A 15,872-nucleotide genomic window follows, 5' to 3' on the forward strand; every position below is an offset into this window, starting at 1 on the left:
AAACTGAGCAAGAAACATCAGCTCAAATGGGAAGCTGCTGGCTGGTGTACTTCTGCCCTCACCTCAACTCTTCACACCATGGCCCAAAGTAGCTGTGCCCATTCTCCAGTTGGGGCCGTTGGGGTAGCCCGGAGGCTCTCCAGGGAAGTGTTCCCAGGTCTCTACTCCCAGAGAGGTACAAGATCTCCCCAGCTCTCCCAGACATTGGCTCCAGGTGCCAGAATGACTGATCCCAGCTCTGACCTTGTCCTGAGACTCTTCAGCAGTGGCCCAAAGTTCCCTCCGTGTCTCCCTTAATTGCATTTCTTCCATTTGGTTTGTACTGCGTTTAATGGTCACTTTGCTGAGCCCTAAGGACCTTCTTGCTTTGTTTCTGACCCTAGAGTGGTTTGGCTTGTTTCTTTTCATCTCAGCTTCCTTTTCTTCATTGTGTTGGAGTTCTTCCTGGCTTTGCTCATTATTCTGATGGTTGAAAATGCTCTTTCAAGGTTTTCTGTGAGTGGTGCTTCTTTGGGACATTTCAATTGCTGGTTTTTGAAAGAAATTTTGAAGAGGCAGGCAGGCAGGCAGGCTCCCTTGTGACTGCTCACTCCATCAGCTTGCTAGAAGCCACACTAATTTATTTTTACAAAGAGCATCTCTCACAGGAACTTGAAAACTACCATCTCCCGGGGATCGGATGGCTGTCATCTCACCCTCAAATTCATTCTTAGCGTCACGGAGACAGCAAAGCATCTTGAGGGGGAGACAGGAGGCGATGTGTGCCAGGCAAGTCAACCCCCCACCACTCTGAGCCTGCTGGTGACAGCCCTGGATCCTGAGTCCACAAGCGCTTGGAATAATACCGCCACATCTGTCCCAGCCCTGAAGCCATTCGTGAGGAGAGAATCCATTGTGGAGAAGGGGACCCACTTTCCTTGTCACTGTCACCAACAGGCAGATAGGCATAGGAGCCCTGGGAGTGGCACTACCATCTAGACCACAAAGTCCACTTGCTAAAGCAACTCTTGGCTAGTAGGGTTGAACTATCTCCATCAGGCAGGGCAGGCGAGCCAGCCAAGCTAAAACAGCCAACCATCCTGAAGGACTCTCAGGAGGCAGCATGTGCCAGGCAAGTATAGTCAGCACCACTGCTTCTGTGACTGCCATCTCCCCTCAGACCCAGAGCCCCAAAGCCCCAGGAAGGGCTAGGCCTCCAGCCCCAGGAGGCCAAAACCCTGGGGGGGGGGGTTCAGCTTGGCTGCAGCTTCTGTGGACCCAGAGAGGAGAGCTCTTGTCCCCAGAGTCCTTGCCCCCATCCAACGGCTCAGTGTCAGAAACCAATATGATTTTTCTCAATGGGAATGCCATTTAGACATGACATCTGCTTTGCTCTTCTACCCTAAGGATCACGTGACCTTTCTACGTAACTGGCAGCTGAAACCTTCCCTATGTTTTGTCTCTCCTGTTAGGATGTGATCTCTTTGAGAGCAGGGACGGTCTGCTGCTTGTGTTTGTATTCCCCAGGCACCAGTCTCTGTCTGAGCCCTTGCTATAGCCCCAGAATCCTTGTCTCTGAATGGCTCTCTACCCCTTCCTGCCCCCGTCAGCATCTCTTCTAAATCTGCCTTTAGCAACTACACTGACCTAAGCCCTTCCTTCTAAGTAGACCAACTCCCCAAATGCTTCTGAAGGGTAGAGGGGAACCCTGTGCCCTCTCCCTCCCCCTCCCCCACCACTAATGTAACCACCCACGGCCCAGTCATCTCTCCTGAAACAATCCATCAGTCAAGACTGCAAACCAAAAGTGAATGAAAAAGCCCTAAGGAAACTTGCAAGGGCTGATGCCCTGTGAGCCTTGGATAGAGAGAGGTGACAATGCATATCCCCAGTCTATGGCCATTGCAGGGGATTCCAAGAAATATCTCTGGAATGAAAGAATCACAGACACTTGGGTCTATGGGTCAAACATAGCTCGCCAATTCCAGCCGGGTGGTGACTTGGTGTGGGATGGTAATGGGTAGGGGGTGGCGTGGGGACAGTTTCCCTCTCCTGCCCAGACAATTGTGCTTGACTTTGGTCATATTCAGTGAAGCCAGTAGGAGCAATGGGTATAGGGAGACACACTAGGATAAATAATCCACGCTGAGCAAAAGGCATGTGAGGGACTCATTCTTGGAACCCAGCAGAGAACTGCATAGAAGGGCATCTTCATGAGGACTCCACAGATGGAGGAAACAATGCTTGAAGGCAGTAGCCTCCTCAGCTCTCCACAGGGACTTCCTGAATGCAAAGGAAGAGTGTGCTTTTCTGCTTTAGGATGAGGTTTCTGGAATGACAACTGTCATGCTGTAGTGTAAATGTGCAGCATGTCGTCATCCTTTGATGCTTCCTAGACTCCATCTTGTGCCCTGGGATCCAGCTTGCCACTCTGATTTCTGACATGGTTTTCATTTGCTTTGTGAACTTGGGAGCTGGCTCACTGACCCACTGACCATGCTCCCCTCCACCCCCAACCCCCCCCCCCCATCTTCACCAACTGTGACTATCTCCAACCCGGGTTCTTGGCAAAAGGCCATCATCTTTGAAATACGCAAGGCCAGCACATTTGGCACCATTTATTAGCTGGTACCACATTGTCTGGTAATTGCCACTTTGTGTGAAACCTGGCACTGCTGGGCTGCTTCTTTAATGCTGGCTTCCCTCCACTGATTCCCTTGACATTCTGGCCCTTCCGTTCTTCCAGGGGAATTTTGGCATCATTTTTTCCAAGCTCTCTAAAATCATTCTTTGGTAGTTTGGCTGGTCAATTCAGTTAGGGGGCACGGTCATTTTCCTACATTGGCTTGGCCTACCCATGGCCAATTCATGCTGCTCCATCTGACTTGATTTGTGTGGAGAGTATTTGGCCATCGTGGTCATCGCCTCCCTGGGTCTGTGTTGACAGCATTTTCTGTTGTCTGCAGGTATTTTTGATGGTGTCTCCCTTTCTATCTCCTCCTGCTGGGCTTTGCCGGTAATATAGACATGCCCATGCTTTGTGGGGCTCAGCTTTTGATCCTGCCACTCGTTTTTGAGCTGCTTCTCTAAATAGGCCATCTGCAAGTGGGCGATCCCTTGACTTGCTCAGTGGCTGGCTGTAGCCCTTCCACTTTCTAGGACAACACTGAATGCCAGTGGGGAGAAGGAGCATCTTGGTTTCTCTCCTGATCTTCTCAGAGAGGGCTTCTAGCTGCCCCCATTCCAGATGGTGCCTGTGGATGGATTGAGATGGATAGCGCTTATCTCCATGGATTCCTAGGGTCAATAGGAATGGGGTGTTGTACCTTGGCAAGAGGTTTTCCTGCATCTGTTGAGATAATTATGTGATTTCTGCTGGCTTGGTTATGGACACGTCAATTAGGCAGGGGGTTTCCCTAATGTTGAGCCAGCCCTATAGTTTCCTTTCTCTGTACATGACGTACATGCCCAGGGCCCCCCACTGCTCCGTGTTCTGGTTCTCGGCACCTGGGAAAGAGAACAGTAAACGGAAGGGAGCAGGCATTAGTATAGTGCACACTGTGTGCCACATCTTTCAAATGTCGTTTTATTCCACATGTGCAACTTTCTGAGACACAAGCTATTCTTAGCACCACTTTATGGTTGAGGAAGTGGAGGCAAACAGTGGTGAAGGGGCTCACCCCAGATCACACAGCTGGCAAGTGAAGTGTCTGAGGCTGGATTTGAACTCCACTCCCTGACTTCCGGTCCAGTACTCTAACTGCAGTGCTACTTGGCTGCCCCTAGGTGAAGTCTACACTAGAATTGTGACCCAGTAGTGGGAAACAAGTGACAAAACTGCCACTCGACACCTATTTCTGCCCCCCCCCCCCAAGAGCAGGGCCTCCTGCACTCTTTTTGGTGGATCTAGGACGTCTTATCCTGGGACACATCAGTGGGCAGGTCTTTATTCAACCACCTCCAAGGCAAACTCTATCACCCCACTCCCCAGCGTCTGAAGACCTCTGCGTGGGTCTCCCTACCTGACCTGGGCCAGTCACTAGGATTTTTGGTCCTTTTGGATTTCCTAATTAGGATTTGGTCTGGTGGCTTTTCTAGATCTTTGTGCAGTGGTCACAGATGAGAATGTGCTTGTATTCTTTCCCTCTACCCTGGTCTCTGGTCTCCTGGGTAGGCTCCTTGTTAGCAACCATCTGGGAAATAGGGCAGCTGGCCTGGGGAGGGGGGCAGAAAGGCATCTGCTGTTGCCAGGAGTCCTCCACCTCACTAGCCGCCCCAGCCCTGCCATATCTGTGTCCCTCCCTGCCTGTCTATATCTATTTCTGTGTGGCTGTTAAAGTGGAGGGCAGCTCGAGAGAGTTTCCTTTATTTGGATGTTGTTTCCTGCAATATGTATGTGGAACTCTGAGCACTTCCCTAATCTCCTGGGCACACCTGGATCTGAGGGGACGGGACCCTGAGAACAGTGGAGCACATCATAGCAGCTTGAGCCCTGCTCGAAAATGGCTGCAAACTCCTTTGCAAATTCTCCAGAGTCTGAAACACTGACATTAAAACACCCCATTCAGAGAGGTAGCTCACATTCTTCAGGCACCATATCCACTGTACTAGTGAATCAGGAGAGCTGGGTGGCCTTTGTCCAGGTAGTGTCCTCACTGGTTTCCCCATGGTCATGGTTATTTCAGGGGTTCTTAAGCAGGGGCTGGAAACTGGAGAAGAAAGGAAGGAAGCAAGGAAGGAAGGAAGGAAGGAAGGAAGCAAGGAAGGAAGAAAGGAGGGAAGGAAGGAAGGAAGGAAGGAAGGAAGGAAGGAAGGAAGGAAGGAAGGAAGGAAGGAAGGAAGGGAGAAAGAAAGGGAAGGAAGAGGAAGGAAAGGAGGGAGGGAAGGAAGGAAGGAAGGAAGGAAGGAAGGAAGGAAGGAAGAGGAAGGAAAATCACTAACAATAGCTCTGTAGAACTGATTTTCTTTTCTGTCTCTTAAGGCAAGGGAGTCATCGTTTTTGTTATCTGACTGCTAAAGGCATCCCCTATCCACTTCCTGAAAATGGATTTTGTCCACAGAAGCCCCAAACTGGTGCAAAGCACCAGAAACCTCTAAAGTCCCTTCCAGCTTTAGGCCCTGCATGAACCATTCTGACAGGCAGTTTCAGGCAACAAAGCAAATCAGGGAATCACCCTAATGGCTAGAGTGAGAAGGGACAGCAGCAGGCTATTAGCCCTTCAACTGGAGCTGCAGACTGACTCAATTTTCTTACTTCTGACAGGGCTATAATTAAATAAAACCTGTATATTGTTATCTGCCAGCAGGAAGGGACCTGAGAATCACGGGATTTAAGAGCTGGGAGGGACCTTTGAGCTCATCTAGTGCAAGCCCCACCTATTTTACAGATGAGGAAATCAAGGCACAGAGCCCTTCAGGGACTTGTTTATGGTCAGGACGTTTGTAAACTTGAGCCTCGGTTCTCCTTTGCAGCTCCAGGGTTTTTTTTTACTTTAAACTTATGACCCTTCTGTTCTTTCTATTATTTGGCAACCCTCACGAAGCCTTCCACTGCTGGACTAGCCCTAGAAAACTGGAACCCCCTTTTGGACCCGTCCTTCCCACCCTCCCTCCTGTGCTGGGGTGTGGGGAGGAGGGGGGAGTCTGGCTCCAGAGCGTTTGTTGCCTTCTTGCTTTTGGTGTAATGTTAAGGATCCTGCCAGCTGTGGATTCTCCAGCTGCACATCTGGGACTCTTGGCTGACTTGTTGAACTCTCTCCCAGGGATTTCTCCAGGGAGTGAGTGGGGAGGTGTATAAAGGTTACAACAGCTGCCTGCACAAGAAGGCGCCAGAGTCCCCAGGCCACTTGGGGAAGATGGGCGCCTCCGTCCTGGCCACCACCTTTCCCATTCTGGTCACCGAAGGGGCATGTTTAGCTCTTTTCGGGAGATAAGTTGGGACGCTTGTCGACCGTCCAGGAGCTCAGGGAGACTTTAGAATACGGAGCCCAGATAGTGGTTTCGGAAAGTGCCCAGAACCTAGGATGTTCCAGGCTGGCAGGAGACCTCTGAGACTTGCTTTGGCCCAAACCGTTCATTTTCCACTGAGGACATGGGAGGGGCTGTGGTGGGGACTCTCGTTCGTTCGTTCAGGCACAGACGGAGAGAGGACCCAACCCCTGGTTCCCTGGTAATTCTCATTGTCACAGCCTGGGAAAAGCAGCCAGCCTGCCCTCACTCCCTTCCCCTGGGGGAATTTCCCGAAGGGTTTGTGGACTGACTGACTGATTGGCTGGCTGGCTGGCTAGCTCAGGAACTCGGGGCTGACTGCCTTCTTCACTAGGTCTGGGTACCCCGGCTCCCAACCCGAGTCGGCCCGCGGGACTCCGGCTCCGGCTCGCTAGGAGCGCCAGCTGCCTGTGGCTTGGAGCGCAGCCCTGGCCGGCAGGTTTCGCTCCGAAGCCGTAATTGTTGGAATGACTGAGTCTGGGCGACCGTGCGTGCGAGGGAGGGAGGGAGCGACTGAAAAGGGTAGCGCCGCCGCCCGGGCCCACGGACAAACCGGGTCAGTTCCACGAGCACTTCATTTGCGCGAGGGGACGCAAGGGCCCGCCCACCGCCCGCTGTCCTTCGGCGACTTGGCTCTCCCGAGCGCCCCTCGTTGGGTTAGCTTCCCACTAGCAGGCGCCCAAAGGTTAACCGGAGGCGGGGTCCGGGGCTGAGGGGCAGGGGCTCCCGCCAACGAGAAGGGGCAAAGCGGGAAGAGGGGGGAGGGGCGAACAGCCTGGGGCGTGGCCTCACGCGGCACGACCCCGCCTCCTGAGCGCGCGGCCGGGGTGGAGCCGTGGAGGGGCGGGGCGTCAGACGCCGAGAGGCGGCACTGATTGGACGGAGGGCTAGTCGCTCGGCAGCGACTGGGCGTGGTCGGGCTTCCGCCCCGCCCCCCTCCGCCCGCCCCCCCCCCCCCCGCCCGCGGAGTGGGGCCGCACACGCGGCTGCTCCCCACTCCGGCCCGCCCAGCCGCCGCCGCCGCCGCCGCCGCCGCCTCGTCCATCTGTCCGTCCATCGGCCCGGTCGGTTCGTGCGGGTGTGAGTCCGAGGTGCAGCGGCCGCGGGTGCCCCAAGGCCCCCGGCCCATGGCCGCCCAGTAGACTCGCCTGACAGGGCTCCTTCCGAGAGTGCCGGCCCAAGCAGCAGACGCGGCGGCGGCGGCGGCGCGGGGCCCGCGGGCCTCCCGGGCAGACGGACGGACGTGCGTGCGTGCGTGCATGCCTGAGAGTGCGGGAGGCCCCCAGGAGGCCATGGGTTTCGCCCAAGAAGCGACAGCTGCGCGCGGGGAACCCGGGCCAGCCGCTGGGCTGGTCACCGGACTGGGCCGCCGACGGGCCGGCCAACGGGGCTGCGGCTGTCGCGGGGGCCCGGTGGCGGCGGGCGCCGGGAGCAGCTGCCGCCTTTTCCTGGCTTTCTTCGCGCTGTCGCTGGCCCTCCACCTGCTGACGCTCTGCTGCTACCTGGAGCTGCGCTCCGAGCTTCGGCGAGAGCTGGCTGCCGAGGCCCGCCGCGCCTCCGCCCCCTCCGGACCGCCGGCCGGGCCCCCCGACGCGACCGCTGATGCCGACCGGGACGCCTTGGGTCCTCGACGCTACCGTCGCCAACGGGGGCAGCTGCCACCTCAACTTCAGCGGCAGCAGCAGCAGCAGCAACAAGCACAACCGCAGCTGCTGCCGCCCGAACCTGAGCCCGGGGACACGCCGCTTCTCCCGGCCCCTGGGGACCCGCAGCAGGTGAGTCACCCCTCCCGCGGGGCGACCCAAGGAGGGAGGGAGGGAGGGGGCACCTGCTCCCCTGCCCTTCTGATCGCCTGTCACCCCTTGCTGCAGTGGCAAAGTAACTGAGAGTGTAACTAAGTCCCTAAGTAACTCCCCCAGGCAGACAGTCACAGAGTAGCAGGCTCCACAGTCAGTGACAGTGGAGGGGGAAAAGGAAGTCCCAGTGAATCATGAAGGCATGAAGTACCAAGCCGAGCGCCTCATTACTTCAGCCACAGAGGCAGTAACTAACACTCACTAGGTCGCTGGAAAGAATTTCCCCACCTTAGGCAAAGAGTACTGGCAAAGTCACTGTCAAGTCGGGTGCACTCCTAGTGATCAGAGAACCTGGCAAAGCCTGTGCCAGGGACTGATGATCTTGGTGCCCCACGGTAACTGCTACATCTTAGCGGCAGCCAGCTGCCAACAGCTGGAGCGAGTGCTGGCTGTGCCCCAGGGAACTAACTTTTCTACCAACTCTGTGGCAGCTAAGGAGCTTTTTACCTGCAATTTGAGATCCGTCCGAGCCGGTCACTCCTGACAGGCTATTTGAAAAGTCTGGGGGAGCCCCCCTCGTTGCACATTGCCTCTGGGGGGGGGCAGCACTGAGCTGGGCGGGTGGGGAGCGTCCAGTAGCCACACTCTAAAGAAACCAGATCTCCGTGGAGGAGCCTAGCGAGAGAGTATTGTGTAGAGGAACTTTCTGGTGGTTTGCTTTGAGGCTTCCCTTCGAGTTAACCCTTTGAGGTTACGTTGGGAGCCCTTCCTTCCTTCTGCTGAGACCCAGTTGTCTGGCTCCATGGCTGAGCAGTCCTGAAGGTTTTAGCTCGTGGGGAGAAGATGGGCTTCTGGCCCGCCCAAGGGACAGGTGAGGAGTGTGCACATTGCCAGGGCGCTGTGGCCTTGGAGGAGAACTGATCATGGCTAAAGAGCGCAAAGGTCCCTGGAGACTTCTCTTGTGTTACTAGCATAGCAGGCTTCGATTCAGAGAAGGGCTCATCAAAGAAGATGAAGGCCAAGCGAGCCAAATTGTAATTAACTGCCATTGAGGCTCCTCTAACCAACTTTCCCCACCCCTGGGAGCCCCCCTCCCTCACATTGCCGCTGAAGCCCGGTGGCATTCCGAATAGCCAGGCCTGTGCTTCTGGCCTCTTGATTGATGGCATGTCGGGCCGGTGGAGGGAGGGAGGGAGGCTCCAGGCACTTCCTCTTGCCATGTGCCTGCTTTAAAGCTCCTGGCCCCTGGCTGCCTCTTACTCCCTGTGGGCCATAGGCACAAGCACACTAGCAGCGCATCTTTCCCTGTGATTGCCCCGGAATGTTCCCTCTTGTACCTGAGGAGTTTTTGAAGCTTTGGGAAAACTCAGACAGCTGCAGCCTAGACTGACTTCTGTGTTTCTTGAAGGCAAAGTCTTCAATAAGTGTCCAAATGGAGCCATTTCCAATTGGATGGCTCCGGTGGCATTCTGGGTCAAGTTTCTGGTGCTCTGGGGCGCCCTCTGCTGGCTGGGCCAGGATGTGTGCTGCCAGATTGGGCTTCACCAACAAGGAAGTGAATAGCCTCCAAGGGCCCCGGCCACTTCACGCACATTGTCTGTCACTTGGTTCTCTGAAAAAAAAACCCAAACCAGCTGCTGTGGCAGCTGTGGCCCTTGGGTGGAGAGAGGGGAGAAATGCATGCACTCCAGTGTGCCACGTGTGGGTCACCTTCCCCACTCATCTGTGAGGAGTGAAGCCAAATGAATGGGGGAGAAAGTCCTGGAACATCTCAAGAGGGCAGGAGTGGGCGGAATGGTGCCAAACTGGCTCCTGAGTGGAGTAGGATGCTCCACCTAGAACTGGCAAAGACCTCACATCTAGAGGGCTCTCCTCTAACCCTCTTGTTTACAGAGGCATAAACTCAAGCCCAGGGAGGCTTATTGAATTCTCCAAAGTCTCATGGCTCAGTCCAAATGGACAGAGGAAGATTCACACTCAGATCCTGTGATTTCAAGTCCAAAAGTTTTCCTCCAACAAAATACTTTCAAACTCTCCCTGTTACATGATGACTTCCAAGTTCTCAGGTGCATCCCGGCCTTGAGGAGTAGCCCTACTGTAGGCTGTTGTCTGAGGCTCCTGGCCCAGTGTCTTGCTGGGGCCCCAAAGGCCAAGAATGCAGACAGTGAGGGGAAGGCAGGAGAGACATTGTCACTTGCTGCAAAACGGGTGGAAGACTCCAGGCAGTAGCCTCTGGTACGGAGTGCCCTTTCTATGAGACATACGTGCCCCGAGGGAGATGTCCCCAAAGAGGATGATTGACTAACTGGTTGGGGCCTGGCGGTGGGGAGTCTTGAGTCAGCTTCGAATGACCATGGCTAAGAGGAGGTGGGATTGCTTTGGAACTCATACGTCACATAGGCACCAGCTGGGCTATTGAGAGGAGCAGGGGGTCTTCCCTCTAGGGTCTTGTCCCCCAAGAAGTGGGACCGAGAAGCTGATGGCAAGATTGGCTGGACGATATGACCACCTGGCAAAGAAGTCCAAGAAGTAAGTGGGGGGGGGGTGAGAGCCTAGACGGCTCTGCCTCTCCTTGCAAAATGCCCCTTGCCTGCTATTGCCAGGGAGCCCCTCAGGTTGACCCAACATGGCATCGCCATGTACCTCCCTTAAGTTTGATTGGAGTGATCACTAAGGTCAATCAGTGAATAAGCTTGTTAAGCACCTACTATGTGCAGGACACTACCAAACCTGGAGAGACAAAGAAAGGCAACTGAGAGCCATCTGGGCTAATGGCTATGGGCAAACAAGCTGTAGACAAAATCAATAGGAGATAATCTGCAGAAGGAAGGCAGGAGAATTAGGGAGATTAGGGAAGGCTTCCTGTAGGAGGACAGATTTTAGCTGGGCCATGAAGGCAGAGATGAAGAGGGAGAGCATTCCAGGCATGGGGGACACAATGGCTAGTGAAAATACCTGTAGTTGGGAGATGGAGGGTCTCGTTCAAACAACAGGCAGGAGGCCAATGTCAGTGCCTGGAAGAGTGAGGGTGTGTCAGGGGACTGGAAAAGTAGGAGGGGGCAGGTGATGAAAGACTTTGCTTGCCAAACAGCATTTTCTGTTTGATTCTGGAGGCCATAGGGAGCCACTGGAGATTATTGAGTAGGAGAGGTGACATAGTCCAGGCTGGAACTAGAGGAAGATAACTTTGATAGTCCAGTGGAGGGTAGATTGGAGTGGGGAGAGACTCCACAAGTCTAGCCGACCCAGCAGTAGACTAGCACAATGGTCTAGGGTCTGTTCTGGGATAGGGAGTGCCAGGGGAGAGAAGGGGGGTATCCTAGAGCTATTTTGGAGGTAAATTCAACCAGTCTATTGGCTCTGGGGGCAGATGGGAGTGAGACATGGTCCAGAGTCCAGGATGACACCTGGGTTGGGAGTCTGAGGGCCTGGTTAGAATCGTGCTCAGTAATATCTATGGAGGGTAGGAGGCAGCAAGGCTTAGGGGGAAAGAGAATGAATTCTGTCGTGGACATGGTGAGTTTTCCATGTCTACTGGATATCCGCTTTGAGATGTCTCAAAGGTTCCTAGGAGTCAGATGATTCAGCATGAGCACAATGGAGCAGGTCACTCACTAATCGACTGCCACTGCGGGTCTGGGGGCCTTTTCCTATGGGAGCGAATCCACAGTCCTCAGTGTGCCATTCCAAGTTTCTGATCAGTTGGTGCCATCTTGCCTCGGCAGTCACCTCGCTAGGTCAGTAGGACCCCTACAGGACATGGCCCATTTAGCTCCCCCCCTTATCCTATAGCTCTACTGGGCAAAGAAAAGGACCCACAGTTGAGACCCCCCCTTTGCCTTAAGGGGGCTCTGTGACCTGGGCAAGTCTTAGTGCCCGCCTGGGCACTTTCAAACACTGGTAAGTTTCTGAGAATGTGCTGCACTACATTGGTAGTGGGAGTTTTCTCACCTGGGAGTTTCCAATGAAGTCACAGGTCCTATCCTATCTTGGGGCAACAGGTACAGAGAGCACTGGACCTGGAGTCGGGAAGCCTTGAGTGTAAATCTAGCCCGAGACACTAGCTATGTGACTAGCAAGTCACTCTGCTAATGTCTGCCTCAGTTTCCTTATCTGTAAAATGGGAATAACAGCACTACCCACTTCCTAGGATTGTTGTAAGGACCAAAAAAATGCTTTGCAAACTTTAAAGTGCCAGACATATGCTAGCTATCGTCATTTTTATCGTGCTATATCTAGACAAGTTATAGAGTATTGGACTGATTGCTGAAATTACAGTCAGAAATTTCAGTTCTGCATTTCAAATCCTGTCTTTGATGATGGCTAGGCTCAGGCGCCCCTTGGAACCTCCCCTCCCCTCCCCTCCCAAAGCCTCGTTCCTAAGTTGACGTCTGTATTGGGGGAGGGAGCTGGCACCCGAAAGTGATCACTGACAGTTGATGCCTTCTCTGCCTATTTGGCTTTCCAACCTAGAATGGGAGCAGCTCAGGAGCCAGGCCTCTGCTTCCCTGGACATCTGCCTCCTTGCACAATTACTGGCTTTCTTTCTGCTCCTATTCGTATTGAGCTTAGTACAGTGCCTGGCACATAAGAAGTGCTTCAGAAATGCTTGTTGAGTCAAGAATATCAAAGGAATTAATGAAGAAAAATGGGAAGGACGGTGGCCTGGCGGTACCACATCTTAAACTTTTTTACTATAAAGCAGTGAGTGTGAAAACAGTCTGCTACTGCCTGAGAGATCGAAGGCTGGATCAGTGGAACAGACTTGGGGTAAGTGACCTCAGCAGGACAGTGTTCAACAAACCAAGAGGTCCCGCCTGGCTTTGGGGATGAGAACTCACTATCTATCTGACAAAAGCTGCTGGGAAAATTGGGAAACAGCATGGCAGAAACTAGGCACAGACCAATAAATACCTCACACCCTAAAGCAAGATACAGTCAAAATGGGTGTACGGTGTGTGACTTAAACAGAAAGAGTGCTAGTAGAAGTGAATTAGGGGCCCGTAGAATAGTTTAGCCGGCCGACCTATGGGGAAGACCGAAAAGGAGCCAGCCAGTATTATAAGATGTAAAATGAATAATTTTCCTTATATTAAATTTAAAGGCTTTTGTACAGACAAAACCAATGCAACTAGGATTAGAAGGAAAACAACAAACTGGGGACAAGTTTTATAACAAATTTCTCTGATAGAGGCCTCCTTTCTTAAATCTATAGAGAACTAAGTCAAATTTCTAAGCATCCAAGTCATTCCCCATTTGACAAATAGTCAAAGGACATGGATAGGCAGTTTTCAGTCAAAGAAATCAAAACCATTAATAAGCACATGAAGAAGTGCTCTAAATCTCTTATAATCAGAGAAATGCAAATCAAACAAGTCTGAGGTATCACCTCACACCTAGCAGATTGGCTAACATGACAGCAGAGGAAAGCAGTGAATGCTGGAGGGGATGTGGCAAAGTAGGGACATTCATTCATTGCTGGTGGAGTTGTGAACTGATCCAACCATTCTGGAGGGCAATTTGGAACTAGGCCCAAAGGGCAATAAAAGAAAGTCTACCCTTTGATCCAGCCATAGCACTGCTGGGTTTGTACACCAAAGAGATAATAAGGAAAAAGACTTGTACAAGAATATTCACAGCTGCACTCTTTGTGGTGGCCAAAAACTGGAAAATGAGGGGATGCCCATCAATTGGGGAATGACTGAACAAATTGTGGTATATGTTGGTGCTGGAATACTATTGTGCTCAAAGGAATAATAAAGTAGAGAAATTCCATGGGAACTGGAATGACCTCCAGGAAGTGATGCAGAGCGAAAGGAGCAGAACCAGGAAAACATTGTACACAGAGACTGATACACTGTGGTACAATCGAATGTAATGGACTTCTCCACTAGTGTCAATGCAATGTCCCTGAACAATCTGCAGGGATCTAAAAAACACTATCCACAAGCAGAGGATAAACTGTGGGAGTAAAAGCACCGATGAAAAGCAACTGCTTGACTACAGGGTTGGAGGGGATATGACTGAGGAGAGACTCTAAATGAACACTCTAATGCAAATTCCAACAACAGGGAAATGGGTTCGAGTCAAGAACACATGTGATAACCAGTGGAATCGTGCATCAGCTATGGGAGAGGGAAAGGTGGTGGGAGGGGGGGAGGGGAGGAAAAGAAAATGATCTTTGTTTCCAGTGAATAATGTTTGGAAATGACCAAATAAAATAATGTTTAAAATTAAAAAAAAGAAGAAATCAAAACTATTAATAAGCACATGAAAAAGTGCTCTACATCTCTTATAATCAGAGAGATGCAAATCAAAGCAACTCTGAGGTATCACCTCACAACTAGCAGATTGGCTAACATGACAGCAAAGGAAAGTAATGAATGCTGGAGGGGATGTGGCAAAGTCGGGACACTAATTCATTGCTGGGGGGGGTTGTGAATGGATCCAACCATTCTGGAGGACAATTTGGAACTAGGCCCAAAGGGCGCTAAAAGACTGTCTGCCCTTTGATCCAGCCATAGCACTGCTGGGTCTATATAACCAAGGAGATCATAAAAGGAGAAGGACATTCTTGTACAAAAATATTTCTAGCAGCTCTTTTTGTGGTAGGAAAGAATTGTAAAATGAGGGGATGCCCTTCAATTGGGGACTGGCTAAACAAGTTGTGGTACATGTTGGTGATGGAATCTATCATGATAGGCAGGATGAGTTCAGAAAAAGCTGGAAAGACCTGCAGAAACTGATGCACAGTGAAATAAGCAGAACTGGGAGAACATTGTGCACAGTAACAGCAATATTGTGGAGTGCTCAACCGTGAAGTACTTGGCTCCTCTCAGAAATGCAATGATCTGGGACAAATCTTTTTTTTTATAATTTTGAAAAATTTATTTAGTCAATTTAGAACATTATTCCTTGGTTACAAGAATCATATTCTTCCCCTCCCTCCCCTCCCCCCACCCCTTCCTGTAGCCAATGCACAATTCCCCTGGGTATTACATGTGTCCTTGATCAGAACCCATTTCCATGTTGTTGGTGTTTGCACTCATTTAGAGTCTACATCCCCAGCCATATCCCCTCGACCCATATATTCAAGCAGTTGTTTTTCTGCTGTGTTTCTGCTCCCACAGTTCTTTCTCTGCATGTGGATAGCACTCTTTCTCATAAGTTCCTCTGGATTGTCCTGGATCGTTGCATTGCTGCTAGTAGAGAAGTCCATTACATTCAATCGTACCACAGTGTATCCATCTCTGGGTACGATGTTCTCCCGGTTCTGCTCCTCTCACTCTACATCAGTTCCTGGAGGTCATTCCAGTTCACGTGGAATCCCTCCAGCTCATCATTCCTTTGAGCACAATAGTATTCCATCACTGACAGATACCACAGTGTGTTCAGTCATTCCCCAATTGAAGGGCATCCCCTCCTTTTCCAATTTTTTTTGACACTGCAAAGAGCTCAGCTATAAATATTTTTGTACAAGTCTTTTTCCTCATCATCTCTTTGGGGTACAAACCCAGCAGTGCTATGGCTGGATCAAAGGGCAGATAGTCATTTAGCGCCCTTTGGGCATAGTTCCAAATTGCCCTCCAGAATGGTTGGATCCATTCACAACTCCACCAGCAATGCATCAATGTTCGACTTTGCCACATCCCCTCCAGCATTCATTACTTTCCTCTGCTGTCACATTGGCCAATCTGCTAGGTGTGAGGTGATATCTCAGAGTTGTTTTGATTTGCATCTCTCTGATTATAAGAGATTTAGAACACTTTTTCATGTGCTTATTCATAGTTTTGATTTCTTTAACTGAAAATTGCCTATTCATGTTGATCTGGGGCTTTTCTGAAGGATTTAGGACCAAGAATGTTCTCCACCTCCAGAGCAAGAACTGTTGGAGTGGGAATGCAGATCAGAGCAGGCTATCTTTCCCATTTCACTCAATCTTTTCACATTATTTAGGTTTTTATTTTGGAGTTTTGGTTCTATATGAGTACTCTCTTGCAAGGTGACTAATATGGAAGGATGTTTTGCATGATAATACATATATAATCTAAGTCAAATAGCCTTCCATCTCTGAGAGGGAGGAGGGAAGGGAAGGAGGGAGACAATTTG

General features: G+C 51.5%; 1 protein-coding gene across 5 annotated transcripts in view; it reads left to right on the plus strand.

The window, feature by feature from the left end:
- The first annotated feature begins 6,964 nt into the window (after positions 1–6,964).
- The window catches only part of EDA (ectodysplasin A), a 168,841-nt gene continuing 159,933 nt past the window's right edge, over positions 6,965–15,872 (plus strand). For 3 of the 5 annotated variants that reach the window (XR_008914402.1, XM_007507720.2, XM_056808781.1), the window contains exon 1: positions 6,966–7,742. Coding sequence is in view for 4 of the 5 variants with exons in the window: in XM_007507720.2 (XP_007507782.2) it covers positions 7,227–7,742 (516 nt within the window). In the remaining variant the exon portion in view is untranslated. Of the gene's footprint in view, positions 7,743–15,872 lie in introns of all 5 variants that reach the window. The other 2 variants (XM_056808782.1, XM_056808783.1) reach the window with 1 other exon arrangement.

This window comes from Monodelphis domestica, chromosome X (assembly GCF_027887165.1).
Source record: "Monodelphis domestica isolate mMonDom1 chromosome X, mMonDom1.pri, whole genome shotgun sequence".
Classification (NCBI taxonomy): Eukaryota; Metazoa; Chordata; class Mammalia; order Didelphimorphia; family Didelphidae; genus Monodelphis; species Monodelphis domestica.